The 11706-nt window shown below is 71.5% G+C and overlaps 6 protein-coding genes across 6 annotated transcripts; 3 read left to right on the top strand and 3 right to left on the bottom strand.

The window, feature by feature from the left end:
• The first annotated feature begins 194 nt into the window (after positions 1–194).
• FA09DRAFT_327741 (LUC7-domain-containing protein) lies at positions 195–1924 on the top strand. The gene is made up of 5 exons (XM_025741506.1): positions 195–298; positions 354–451; positions 526–1014; positions 1071–1372; positions 1468–1924. The coding sequence occupies exons 1-5, from the start codon at positions 241–243 to the stop codon at positions 1541–1543; spliced, it is 1023 nt and encodes a 340-aa protein (XP_025600555.1). The 5' UTR covers positions 195–240; the 3' UTR covers positions 1544–1924.
• An 83-nt stretch (positions 1925–2007) lies between these two features.
• Positions 2008–3798, bottom strand: FA09DRAFT_336426 (hypothetical protein; the record flags this gene model as incomplete). The annotated part of the gene is made up of 3 exons (XM_025743884.1): positions 2008–2824; positions 2894–3284; positions 3342–3798. The coding sequence occupies 3 exons, from the start codon at positions 3796–3798 to the stop codon at positions 2008–2010; spliced, it is 1665 nt and encodes a 554-aa protein (XP_025600554.1).
• A 441-nt stretch (positions 3799–4239) lies between these two features.
• Positions 4240–5497, top strand: FA09DRAFT_327739 (hypothetical protein). Its single transcript, XM_025741505.1, has 3 exons — positions 4240–5014; positions 5065–5209; positions 5258–5497. Exons 1-3 carry the CDS (start codon positions 4247–4249, stop codon positions 5443–5445), a joined length of 1101 nt encoding a protein of 366 aa, XP_025600553.1. The 5' UTR covers positions 4240–4246; the 3' UTR covers positions 5446–5497.
• FA09DRAFT_327738 (lysyl-tRNA synthetase) lies at positions 5439–7745 on the bottom strand. The gene is made up of 5 exons (XM_025741504.1): positions 7466–7745; positions 7001–7408; positions 5902–6948; positions 5645–5843; positions 5439–5586 (listed from the first exon to the last, which is right to left on the bottom strand). Exons 1-5 carry the CDS (start codon positions 7678–7680, stop codon positions 5509–5511), a joined length of 1947 nt encoding a protein of 648 aa, XP_025600552.1. The 5' UTR covers positions 7681–7745; the 3' UTR covers positions 5439–5508.
• A 185-nt stretch (positions 7746–7930) lies between these two features.
• FA09DRAFT_358376 (hypothetical protein) lies at positions 7931–9786 on the top strand. The gene is made up of 6 exons (XM_025744950.1): positions 7931–8467; positions 8526–8606; positions 8667–8844; positions 8916–9068; positions 9119–9394; positions 9449–9786. The coding sequence occupies exons 1-6, from the start codon at positions 8127–8129 to the stop codon at positions 9701–9703; spliced, it is 1284 nt and encodes a 427-aa protein (XP_025600551.1). The 5' UTR covers positions 7931–8126; the 3' UTR covers positions 9704–9786.
• FA09DRAFT_180588 (hypothetical protein) lies at positions 9569–11706 on the bottom strand. The gene has a single exon (XM_025739330.1). It carries the CDS (start codon positions 11469–11471, stop codon positions 9774–9776), a length of 1698 nt encoding a protein of 565 aa, XP_025600550.1. The 5' UTR covers positions 11472–11706; the 3' UTR covers positions 9569–9773.

The raw sequence follows: 11706 nt of genomic DNA, 5'->3' as shown, positions 1-11706 counted from the left end.
AGAATATTGGACGCAACCTGCGGCAGTACCGAGCGAGAGGCGGCGGCCGTGTCGGCGGGCCGAGGAGGGGAGCTGGTCGGCGACGAGGAGCGGCGGGCGGGGCGCGTCACGTGCGCGCCGCGGGGCAGCGCTGGGCGGCAGACGGCGACGAGGCGCGCGAGACCTTCGAGCTTCACTTCTCTCGCCCACCTCCACCACCTCTCTCCCCCCTCTGCGCCGCGCCGCCGCGCCTCTCTCACAATGGGCCGCAAAGCCGAGGTGCAGCGCATGCAGCTCGAGAAGCTCATGGGCCCCGAGGGTGCGCCGCGCGCGTGCTGCCCCGCTGCCGCCGACTGACCTCGCGCTCCGCACAGCGATGGGCACGGCGACGACGACGCTGCACTTCACCGACGACAAGGTGTGCCGCAACTTCCTCTGCGGCACGTGCCCGCACGATCTGTTCAGCAACACGGTGCGTGGGCCGTGTGTGTGCGCTGCGCTGTGGCAGGCCGGCTGACCGGAATCCGCTGCGCTCTTTCCCTGCAGAAAGTCGACCTCGGCACATGTCCCAAGTCGCATACTGCACGCCTCAAGGACGAGTACGACGCCGCCGTCGCCAAGGGCGAGGCCTTTCCCGCCTTCGAGGTCGAGCACGAGGACTCGATCCGCACCTTCATGGCCGACATCGACCGCAAGATCGCCGCCAACAAGCGCCGCATCGACATCTCGCCCGAGGAGACGGCCAAGTTCACGACGCTGCTGCGCGACATCCAGGACGTCGACGCGGCCGTCGCGGCGGCGGAGAAGGAGGTGGAGCGCCTCGGCGAGGCGGGCCAGATCGACGAGTCGCTCGCCGAGCTGCAAAAGGTCGAGGCGCTCAAGCAGGAGAAGGCCGACCGCGAGCGCGAGCTGCAGGTGCTCAGCGACTCGGCCGGCGCGTCGGGCCACCAGAAGCTGCGCGTGTGCGACGTGTGCGGCGCCTACCTCTCCATCCTCGACTCCGACCGGCGTCTCGCGGACCACTTCGGCGGCCGCGTGAGTGAGAGAGACGGGCGCATCGCTGGCATATCACTGACGCATGCGCCGCGCAGATGCACCTGGGCTACCTCAAGCTGCGCGAGGTCATCACGGCCTTCGACGAGCGCCGCGCGGCGGGCAAGGACCCGCGCCTGGCGCTGGCGGCACAGCGCTCCAACGGCGCGCCGCCGCCGATGAACGGGCACGGCGGCCCGCCGGGCGGCGGTGGCTACGGCGCCCCGCCGCCGCCACAGGCCGGCGGCTATGGCTACCGGCCACCGCCGCAGCACCACGCCGACTATGCGCCGCCCGCCGACTCGGGCTACGCGCGGAGGGGCCCGCCGGCCGGACCAGGCATGGATCGGGATCGGAGACGGTGAGTTGTGCCGACGAGGAGTGGCCGCGGCGCTTGCATGCATCGTTGCCTCTTGGCCTCTGTGCTCGGCCTGCAGCTGACACGCCGTGCCGCAGGGAACGGTCGCCGCCGCCGCGTTCATCGGGCTACCGCGACGACAGAGACCGCGACCGCGGCGGCTATCGGCGGTAGCGCGAGGTGAGGCGCGTAGAGATACGGGCCTGGGTCAGCGTCTGGAGGGCGGCGCAAATGCGACGTGTCTGCAACGGCAAGCGACGGCGCGTCGTCGAGAGAAGTGGAGAGCGTGACATTGATGGGGATGCGGGCCGGGATGATGTGGGTGTCCATTGCGCGGCCCGCTCGGGCAGCCGGTCAGGCGCACGGCTGGTTGTTTTGGCGACGCTGCGTCTCGAGAGAGCGAGAGTCATCGGCGAGGGCGCAGGTGCGCACAGCGCGACACTCGGGGCGCCTGGTCCGTCATCAATGCGAGCACATGGCGCCGCTCGCAGCCAAAAGCGCTGCGCCGGGCAGCTCGTGCCCGCGGTGAGGGCGCTTGTGTGCCGCGAGGTTGCCGACGCGGCAGGGGCGCTGGTCTGGCGCGCGAGGCAGCCAAGCCGGAGTAGGCGTAGCGCCTGGTTGAGATGCATGTCCTAGCTTCAAGACTCCATCGCCTTACCATTGGCGCTGATGCGGCGCCATTGCTTTGTTGCCCTGCGTCTGGCGCGGAAGTCGGCGTAGTCGCCCTTGCGCTGCAGCCGCACGTGCTCGCGCAGCTCGTGTGCATCGCGGCGCTGCTGGGTCCGGCGCCACGGGCTGTCTTCCTCATCGTCGTCGTCATCGTCGTTGTCGTCGTCAAACGCATCCTCGCTGGGCGGCAGCAGCTTGCTCAGGGCAGTGAAGTGTGGGTCGGCGATCGGCGGCAGCCCCTCGGCGTGCCGGGCAGCGTTGAGCGCGGCGTGCTGCTCGCGCTCGCGCTTGACCTGCTTCTTGTGCTTCATGCGCTTCTTGACGCGCGCCGACTCCTGGCCCTTGGCGAGGATCGAGTCGTCGAGCCAGAGCAGCTCCTCGAGGTGGCGGCTCATCTTGCGCAGCGCCAGGGCGCGGTTGCGCGCCTGGCTGCGCTCGGCCTCCATCGTGATGCGCTCGCCGCTGGGCACGTGCAGCAGCGACACGGCCGTGCTGACCTTGTTGACGTGCTGCCCGCCGGGCCCCGACGAGCGCACAAACGTCTCCTTGAGCGACGCGGCCGGCACGCTCAGCGGCACACGCGTGCCCGAGCCGCACACGTACAGCTCGGGATCGTACCACGCCGGCGGGTCAAAGACGGGCGGCTTGAGGCCCTTGGCGATGGCTTTGAGGCGCGCCTCGCGCCACTCGTGGTGCTCGGGCGTGGTCGCCAGCCGCGCGCGCTCGTATAGCTGCCGGCGAGTGGGCCCCTTCTGCTCCTTGCGGCGGCCCGGGTCTGGGTCTGCGCTGGCGTGTCGACCCCCCGCGTCAGCAGTGCACGGCTGCGGCACCAAGACACAGCGGGTACTTACTCACAGACTCGTCTCGTCCTCCGTCCAGTACACGGCGCGCAGCGCGCCCTTGTCCGAGTTGGGCCAGTGCGCGCGCTTCAGCTCCTCGCCGGCGTCCAGATAGTCCTGCTCGACCTCCTCGAGCCAGTGCAGCTCGTCTGCCGCAGAGACCTCGTGCTCCCATGCCACGCGGATCGGGAATGTCGGCTCAAAGTCGAACTCGTCGAGCGCGCTGCCGCCGACGTCGCCCAGCAGGCCGTCGGCCTCTGCACGCGCCAGACTGAGTGGGGGCGCGACGAGCACGAGGCCGGCGACGCCGTGGCTGGAGACGTACGTCTGCGCCGCCAGACACGCCGCCTCACGCGCTGCGAGGAGGACGGGCGGCAGGCCGAGCTGCTTGACGATGTACTGCAGCTCTGCGGCGCGGGAGCACGTCAGCCGCCGGGCACACGGCGCAGGGCGCACCCACTCACCGGCGGCGCACCACTCGTGCACACGGAGGCCGGGCGCGGGCCTGGGCACGAGCGCGAGGTCGAGCTCGACGTCGACGACGTCGAAGCCGTGGCGCGCAAAGGACGCGGCCCACGCGGCGTCGAAGGCGCCGGGCGGCGGCGGCGGCGGGGCGTGCGGCGGCGCCTCGGCGGGCACACGCACGACGCGGCTGCGCGCCGCGGGCACCTTGAGCTCGAGCTGGCGCTGCGCGTGCGCCGCAAGCTCGGACGGCGGCAGGGCGTGCAGCGCGGCGGCGGCGTCGCGCGCACGCTGCGGCCAGCCGGCGTCCCAGTGCGGCACGGCGAGGAGGACGAGGGGCGTGGGCACGCGGCGCTCGGCCGTGCGCCCGGCGGCGTGCACGCGCACCGAGTGCAGCGCACGCCGGCCGGCCGGACTCTGGCGGGCGAGCGCCAGGCGCGCGCGGACTGCCGCGAGCATTGTGGGTGGAGATGGTGCGGAGCAGCGGACTCGGGCTGCGCGCGCGCTGCTCCCACGCAAAGTCACGCGCGCGCAGGAGGCTAAGCGCGCCGCTGCCGGCATTCTGGCGCCGGGAGCACGTTCGCCGCTCGCCTCTGCCCCCCATCACCCCGCGGCCCCGATGCTGCACGACGACGACGACGACGAGCGAAAGGTGCGGCCCGGCGCGGCACTGCACCTGCACCCGCACGCCGCCGCGGCTGCGGCTGCGAGTCGCGGCCGCACGGCGCCCGATGCGCCGCTGCGCTCCGCCACGCCGTCGCCCACGCCGCGCTCGGTGCGCCGTCCGCTGCGCCGCCGCGGCTGGGCCGCACTCTGCCCGCGCCCGGCGCTGCTGCTTCTGCTCCTCATCACCAGCATCCTCGTCACCGCCGCACCGCCGCTGCACACGCGCGCCGCCCACGCCGCCATGCGCCCTGCCGCTGCGCTCCTCGCTCCGCTGCTCGCCGCCGTGCAGGTCGCGGCGCTGCGCCTCGTGCCCGCCGCGCCCGCCGAGCTCGCGACGCCGCAGCCGCTGGGCGGCATCGATGCGGCGCTGCTGCGCCACGCCGCCGACTGGTCGCGCGACGTGCAGCCGCTGCCCGTGCACTCGCACAACGACTACTGGCGCGGCGTGCCCGTGCTCGACGCCCTCGCGCGCGGCGTGCGCAGCGTCGAGAGCGACGTCTGGCTGCACCCGCGCACGCGCGAGCTTTTCGTCGGCCACGACCCCTACTCGCTCTCGCGCGCACGCACCTTTGCGCGCCTCACGCTGGCGCCGCTGCGCGCTGCGCTCGAGCAGGCCAACGCCGCCAACGCGCGCTACAGCGACTCGAGCGACGCGCGCTTCTTTGCGCCGCTGCAGCAGGGCGCGCCGCGCGCCTGGAACGGCTTCTACACGGCGGGGCCCGGCAACGCGGCGCCGCTGCAGCTGCTCGTCGACCTCAAGACCGACGGCGCCGCGACGCTGCGTGCCGTCGAGGAGGCGCTGGTGCCGCTGCACGCCGACGGCTACCTCAGCGACTACGCCGACGGCCGCCTGCGCCCCGGCCCGCTCATCGTCATCGGCACGGGCAACACGCGTGCCGAGGACCTGGCGGCGCGGCCGGCGCGCAACGTCTTTCTCGACTGTCCGCTCGGCCGGCTGAGCGAGACATTCGTCGTCGACGGCGTCAGCTTCGCGTACAACTCGACGCTGGTGAGTGTGCTGCGCTCTGCGCGCCGAAGCCGCGCTGACACGGCGTTCAGTGCGGCGTCGCCTCGACGAACCTGGCCACGCTCGTGCCCGGCTGGGAGGGCCTCGAGGAGCCGAGCGACGCGCAGGTGGCGAACCTGACGCGCGCCATCGACGAGGCCCATGCACTTGGCATCAAGACGCGGGTGTGGGACACGCGTGAGTAGAGCGTGCCTGCCCGCTGCTACGCAGCTGACCCCGCCCTAGCTGTGTGGCCGTCCTATGCGCGCGACCGCGTCAACACGCTGCTGCTGCGTCTCGGCAGCGACTGGATCAACGCCGACGATCTTGGTGCGTCGCGGCGCTGTGCTGCGTCGTGCGTGGCTGACGCGCTCGCCCTGCCGCAGAGGCGATCAAAGCCTTCTAGCCCCGCACACACGGACTGCTCCTCTTAGTATACCGCCTTACGATTAATCTATCTGCGCGGCGCGCACCCTTGCCCCGCCCTGCCGAGCACCTCACTGCGCACTGCTCGACGTAGCGGCCGTGGCCGGCGCAGCCTCCTGCGTCGGCAGCGGCTTGTTGGCCGGGAACGCCTGGAGAGCGGGCACGCGTCAGCAGCAGCGCGAGGACGCCGCACTGCAGCGCACTCACCAGCACCTCCTTGATGCTGTTCGAGTCCGTCAGGAACATGACTAGCCGGTCGATGCCCATGCCCCAGCCGCCCGTCGGCGGCAGGCCGTGCTCGAGCGCGTCGACGAAGACGTGGTCGATGCCCTGCGCCTCGTCGTCGCCGGCGTCCTTCTGGCGCGTCTGCTCCTCGAAGCGCTCGCGCTGGTCGAAGGGGTCGTTGCTGCATGGGGTGGTGTCAGTCCGGCGCGGCGCACGCGGCAGCAGCACGCCACACGCACAGCTCCGTGTAGGCGTTGCAGATCTCCTTGGTGGCGACAAAGACCTCGAAGCGCTCGCAGAGGCCGGGAATGTCGCGGTGGCGCTTCGCCAGCGGCGACATGACCTGCGGGTGGCCGACGATGAAGCTCGGGTTCACGCACTGCACCTCGATGATGTCGCCGACGAGCTTGTCGATGAGGCGCGCGCACGTGCGCGGCTCGCTGCAGTCGACGTTGTGCTTGGCGGCGAGGTCGGAGAGGAAGACGCGCGCCTCCTCGGTGTGCAGCGTGTCGGCGGCGGGCAGCGTGACGCCGAGCTTCGCCTCGAGCTCCTTGATCATGTCGAAGCGCTTCCACGGCGTGCTGAAGTCGATCTCAAACTCGCGCCCGCCGGGCACGTCCTTGCCGTCGGGGTGGTACTTGACCTTGTAGCCGCCCGTGACGCTCTTGACGAGGCCCGAGATGAGGCTCTCGGTCATCTCCATGAGGTCGTGCATGTCGGCGTACGCCATGTAGAACTCGCAGATGCTGAACTCGGGGTTGTGCGTCTGGTCGATGGACTCGTTGCGGAACACGCGCCCAATCTCGTACACGCGGTCCAGGCCGCCGACGACGAGCTCCTTGAGGTACAGCTCGGGCGCGACGCGCAGGAAGAGGTCGAGCTTGAGGTCGTTGTGGTGCGTCACGAACGGCTTGGCCGTGGCGCCGCCGGCAATCATGTTCATCATCGGCGTCTCGACCTCGAGGAAGCCGAGGTTGTCGAGGTAGCGGCGCACGTAGTTGATGATCTTGGCGCGCTTGACAAAGATGTCGCGCACGTGCGGGTTCATGATCAGGTCGAGGTAGCGCTTGCGGTAGCGCTGCTCCTGGTCCGTGAAGCCGCCGCGCGCCGCGGCGCCGGCGGGCGCCTTGGGCAGCATGCGCAGGTTCGGCGCCAGGAGCGTGATCGACGAGGGAAAGATGGAGAGCTCGCCCTTGTTCGTCTTGCCGGGGAAGCCCTTGACGCCGACGATGTCGCCGCGGCGCAGCAGGTCGTGCGCGGCGAAGAAGTCGCCGTCGGTGTGGTTCCTGGGCGTGCCGTTCAGGGTCATGCTGCATCACTGCACACGGCACCACTCACTGGATCTGCGCGGTGATCTGCACCTTGACGCCCTCGCCGTGCAGGTCGTAGAAGCGGATCTTGCTGCCGCCGGAGCGCATGTTGTGGATGCGGCCCGCCAGGCTCACGACCTCGCCCTCGATGTGCTCGCCGGCCTTGGTCTGGCCCTCCCAGCGCTCGATGAAGTCGGTGATGGACGACGAGACGTGGAACTTGTGCGGGTACGGGTCCGGGTCGCGCGTCTCGCGCAGGCGCAGGATCTCGCGCGCGCGGCGCTCGTAGAACTGCGACGGCGTCAGCTCCTCGTCGTCGGCCTTGGCGGCAGCCTTGGCGGCGCCGGCGGGCTTGTCGGCGGGCGCGGGTGCGGCGGCGGCCTTTGCGGCCTTCTCGGCGTCCTTGCTGCGCTTCTTCTGGCGCGCCTTGAGCTCGCTGCGAGGGGGGCCAGGCGTCGGCGCGTGCGGCGGGTGAGCACAGCGGGACACTCACTTCTTCGAGACCATGTCGCCCGTCACCTCGTCGAGCAGCAGCTTCGGCGCCGCGGCCGGCGCAGCGTCAGACATGGCGGAGCGGAGGAGCGGAGGGGCGCGGGCGAGGAGCAGCGGGCGCGGCGCGGCACGGAGCAGCGGCGGCGGCGCAGCAAAGGCGGCGCGGCGAGCGAGGAGCGAGGTGAGACGGGCACTCTGCAGCGGCAGCAGTGGCATGCAACGGCGCGGCGTGCGGCAGTTGCTGGGGTGGGGGATGGGCGTCGAGAGGCACTCGCAGTGGGCAGCAGACGGCGAGCAGCGAGCTTCGCGCGAGCGCGGCCGCGGCGGCGGCGCTTTCTTTCCTGGCGCGAGGCGGTTCCCACGCTCGCGTCACGTGCACGCGTGCCGCTGCGCTCGGGCCTCCTGAGCCCGCCGCGAGGCGTCGGCGTTGCCTCTTGACCCTCACCACCCCGCGCCTGCGCCGCTGCACACAGGCCCCAGCCGCTGCTGGACGGCACGCTCTCGCACCCAGCGCTGCGCAGTCCCGCCGCACCGCGCACGGCCGCGAGCGCCGGCTGCAGCGTCGCGTCGCGGCTGCTGCCTGGGCGCCGCTGCGGCTGCTGCTGCGTCGCTGCGCCATCCTCCGTCTCCGCTGCATCTCCACCCTGCCGCACCTGCCGTCCATGGCTCCGCCGCCGCCGCACCCGCTCGTGCGCCGGCCGTCGGCGCCGGCACCTGCGGGCGCATCCGCAGCCACGCCGCCGCCGCACCCGCAGCTCGCGCCCGGCTCCATCGCGGCAGCCAGCGGCGCCGCGAGCGCCCCGGCGCCCTCGTCGCCCGACTTTGCCGCGGCGGCGAGCAGCTTCGGCAGCGCCCTCTTCCCGCCGGGCCCGGGCCTCAGCGCCGCGGCACTGCCGAGCCCCGGCCTCACGCCGTCGGCGGCGCCGCGCGGCGACGACGCCGTGCGCGAGCTGCTGGCGCGCCGCATCGCCGCCGTCGCGTACCTCAAGCGCACGCTGCTGGGGTGCGTTGCTGATGCGCTGCCGTGCTGTGCAGGTGCTCATCGCCCTTGCGCCGTGCAGAAAGAACGTGTGGCTCGGCACGCTGCGGCTCACGCGCCGCGACGTCGAGAGCATCTACGAGCCGGAGCGCATGCGCAAGCGGTGCGTTGCGCCTCGCAAAGCCGCATGGTCTGGCCATCCGCTCACCTTGCTTGGCTGCAGCACGCAGCGCGCGCTTCTGCTCGGTCTCTCGCTGGCGCCGCTGCTCGAGCTCTCCAGCCTGCCCGACTTTGCTCGCGCCGTGCTCGCCGTCGTGGCTGAGCTCGACGTCATGCCTGATTCGGCGGCCTCGGGCTTCAGCAGCCTCGGCGGCGGCGGCGGCAAGGGCGCACATGGCGTGGTAAGTCGTGCTGCACCACTGACCTCACAGAGCGGGTACCACCGAGACTGCAGCTGAGCGCAGCACCGCAGCGCAACTTCTTCAAGACGGGCACAGTGCGCAAGCGCGGCCTCACGAGCGCCTCGTCGCTCGGCCCCGGAGTCGAGTCTGCCGGCGCAGATGCGTCGGCCTCCGTCCTGGGCCAGAGCGCTGGCGAGGGCAGCTGGATCGTGCACGCCCATGTGGTGAGCAGCATTGGTCTCAGAGACCACGCCTGTGCTGACGTGCATGACAGCCCTTCGCTCCGGACTTCACGCAGACCTTCCTGACGCTGCTCGACATCTTCTCCGAGGTCTACCACCACCTGCTCTCCTTCACCTCGCAGCCGAGCGGCGGCGCATCAGGCCTGCCCGGCGCATCGACGCCGAGCGGCATGGGCTTCCCAGGCAGTGCGTCCGGCGGCTTCTTCGCCGGGCACTTCGATGAGGCCGGCGGCGTTTCGGCTCCAGCAAGCAGCAGCCTGAGCGCGCAGAATCTGGACCTCATCACCAAGGTCGACGTCAAGCTCAAGGTGAGTCTGCACTCGGTGTCTGTCTTGTGCGTCCGCTCACTGGCCAACGAGTAGAAGACGCTGCTGCAGGTGTCAAAGGAGATCGACGGCCTGGCCCGGCATCTCAGCAAGGCGGAGCTCGATGCGCTAGATCCACTCATACGCGACGCACCTGCACCCGAGGCGGCTGCGCCGGGCTACGCCGGCAGCATTGCGTCGGGCACCAGCGGCAGCACGCTGGTCGGCAGCGTCGGCGACCGCGACTGGCACGGCTCGGGCACCGCCAAGGCGGCCGGCAGCGCGGGCGAGTTTGGAGAGGGCAAGTGGTAGCAGGCTCCCGCACGTCACCGGACCGGCGCGCAGTGTCACACTGTATTCTGTCTCTCTCGAAACAATGGTATTATATCGCGGCCAGCTCCTCGCGGATCTTCTCGCGCACCTCGCGCAGCTCGCGGCCCTCCAGACAGGCCCACTCGCGCCCACCCACGCTGCTGAGGCCCAGGAAGCCGGGCGCCAGGTCGCGCAGCATGTCGAGCGCCTCGCGCGCCTCTGCTCGCGACAGCGCCACCGGCGAGCTCTTGGTGACGCTGCCAAGCACGTCGGCTAGAGGCAGCATACCGCTGCGTGCTCCGCCATACGTGCCGGCCGCCGGGAGCGAAGAGGTGAAGAGCAGATACACGCCCTCGGCGATGGCCGAGAGGCGCGACAGCGTGGAGCGCCGCTTGAAGCCGGCCATCGTGCTGCGCTTCGCGTCGCTGACGTAGGAAGCACTCGGCCCGCCGACTCGTGAGCGCGCCGGCAGGACTGGCCGGGCGCCCTTGCGTGCAGCCTCCTTGGCGCGGATGCGCTCTTCGAGCGTGAGTGCCTTGACCGGTGGCGCGGGTCCAGGCACGAGCGTGCTGCCGCTTGCAGCTTCTTCGTCCGCCAGCGGATCCTGAGCGACCTTGCGGGCTGGCGCGGGCTGGACGATCGTAGTGCTGGGCAGCAGTGCTGGCAGCTCGCTGGCGGGAATCGGCGGCACGAGCTCGAGCGGAAAGGACGCGTGCCAGGCCGCGAGCTCTTCGTGCGGAGCTGGGCGTGTCCATCCAGCGGACGCGCTCTTCTCCGCTGCTGTCGCGCTCGGTTCCGTGCCAAAGCCGAGGTCCACGATGCGCGAGGCACGCTTGTTGCCCTCGCCTTCGCGCGTGGCGCCCGGGGTGAGCAGACCGCCAGGTCCCTCGACGACCGGTCTAGGCTCCGGCGTGCTCGGCCGGCTCTGCGGCTGCTTGCGAGGCTCGTCCTGCGGTGCAAAGCCCTGCTGTTCCAGCCACGCCTCGTGCGCCTTGCCCGTCCAGCCCAACAGCTTCTCGCGCACGGCCGCCTTGCGCGCCTCGAGGCCCGTGTTCCAGAGCGCCACGACGCTCATGCCCTCGCGCGCGGCCTCGCCCGCTCGCTCGTCGCCGCCGCCGCGTCCGGGCGTCGTGGGCGCCTTGACGGCGCCAAAGAAGGCCGAGAGCGGAGGCGTGACCTCGCGTCGGCGCCGCAGCAGGCGCACGCGGATGCCGACGGCCCAGTCCTGGCTCTTGCGCCCGCGCGAGTCGAGCGCACGCACGCGCGAGAGGGTGAGGCCGATGCCATCGTCTGCGTCGGGCCCGCCCCAGAGCGTGAGCAGCCGCGCAAGCTCGCCTGGCCCGAGGCGCCGCCCGGACGCTCGCTCTACCAGCGGCCGGAGCGTCGCGTAGGGCAGGAGCGAGTGCATCGACACGGTGCGGTCTTGCGTGCCGGCCGGCGAGATGGGCGACGCGGGCGCGAGCGAGCCTCCGGGCCCCTGCACGGCCAGGTGTGCGATCAAGGCGTGCTCGAGCGCCGAGTGCAGCGCGAGCAGCGTGGCGTAGTCCGGCGGCAGCGGCAGAGTGGCAGCCAAGCGGTAGTGCGGCGCTGCTCCGAACGGCAGCAGCGCGGGCGCCGGCAAGCTGGAGGACGGCGCGAACGCCGAAGGCGGCAGAGGTGCACGAGGCCGCACGAGCGCTCGCGGGCCGGATGACGGTGTCATAAAGTGAGCCGTGTGAGGCGCTGCAGGAGCCAGCGGCAGTCCTCGAGGTCTGCGCGGCGTCAGCATGGGCGCGTTCTACTGGCGCCAGGGGCGTCAACTCACCGCTCGCGCACGTCTCGCGGCGTGATGATGTCGTCGTCGGCCGTCATTACTACCTGCTCCTGCGAGGGCGGAGCGGTCAGGAGGCTGCGGCAGCCGCCAGCAGACGAGACTCTCTGCCGCTTGCCGGCCGCATGCAGCGGCTCGTCCTCGTCGTCGTCGAAGGCGCCGTGAGACCAGGCATGGCGCTCGCGCTGCCGGT

The sequence above is a fragment of the Tilletiopsis washingtonensis genome (genome assembly GCF_003144115.1).
Source record: "Tilletiopsis washingtonensis strain MCA 4186 unplaced genomic scaffold FA09scaffold_3, whole genome shotgun sequence".
Classification (NCBI taxonomy): Eukaryota; Fungi; Basidiomycota; class Exobasidiomycetes; order Entylomatales; genus Tilletiopsis; species Tilletiopsis washingtonensis.
This window is presented reverse-complemented; position numbering and strand designations above follow the sequence as displayed.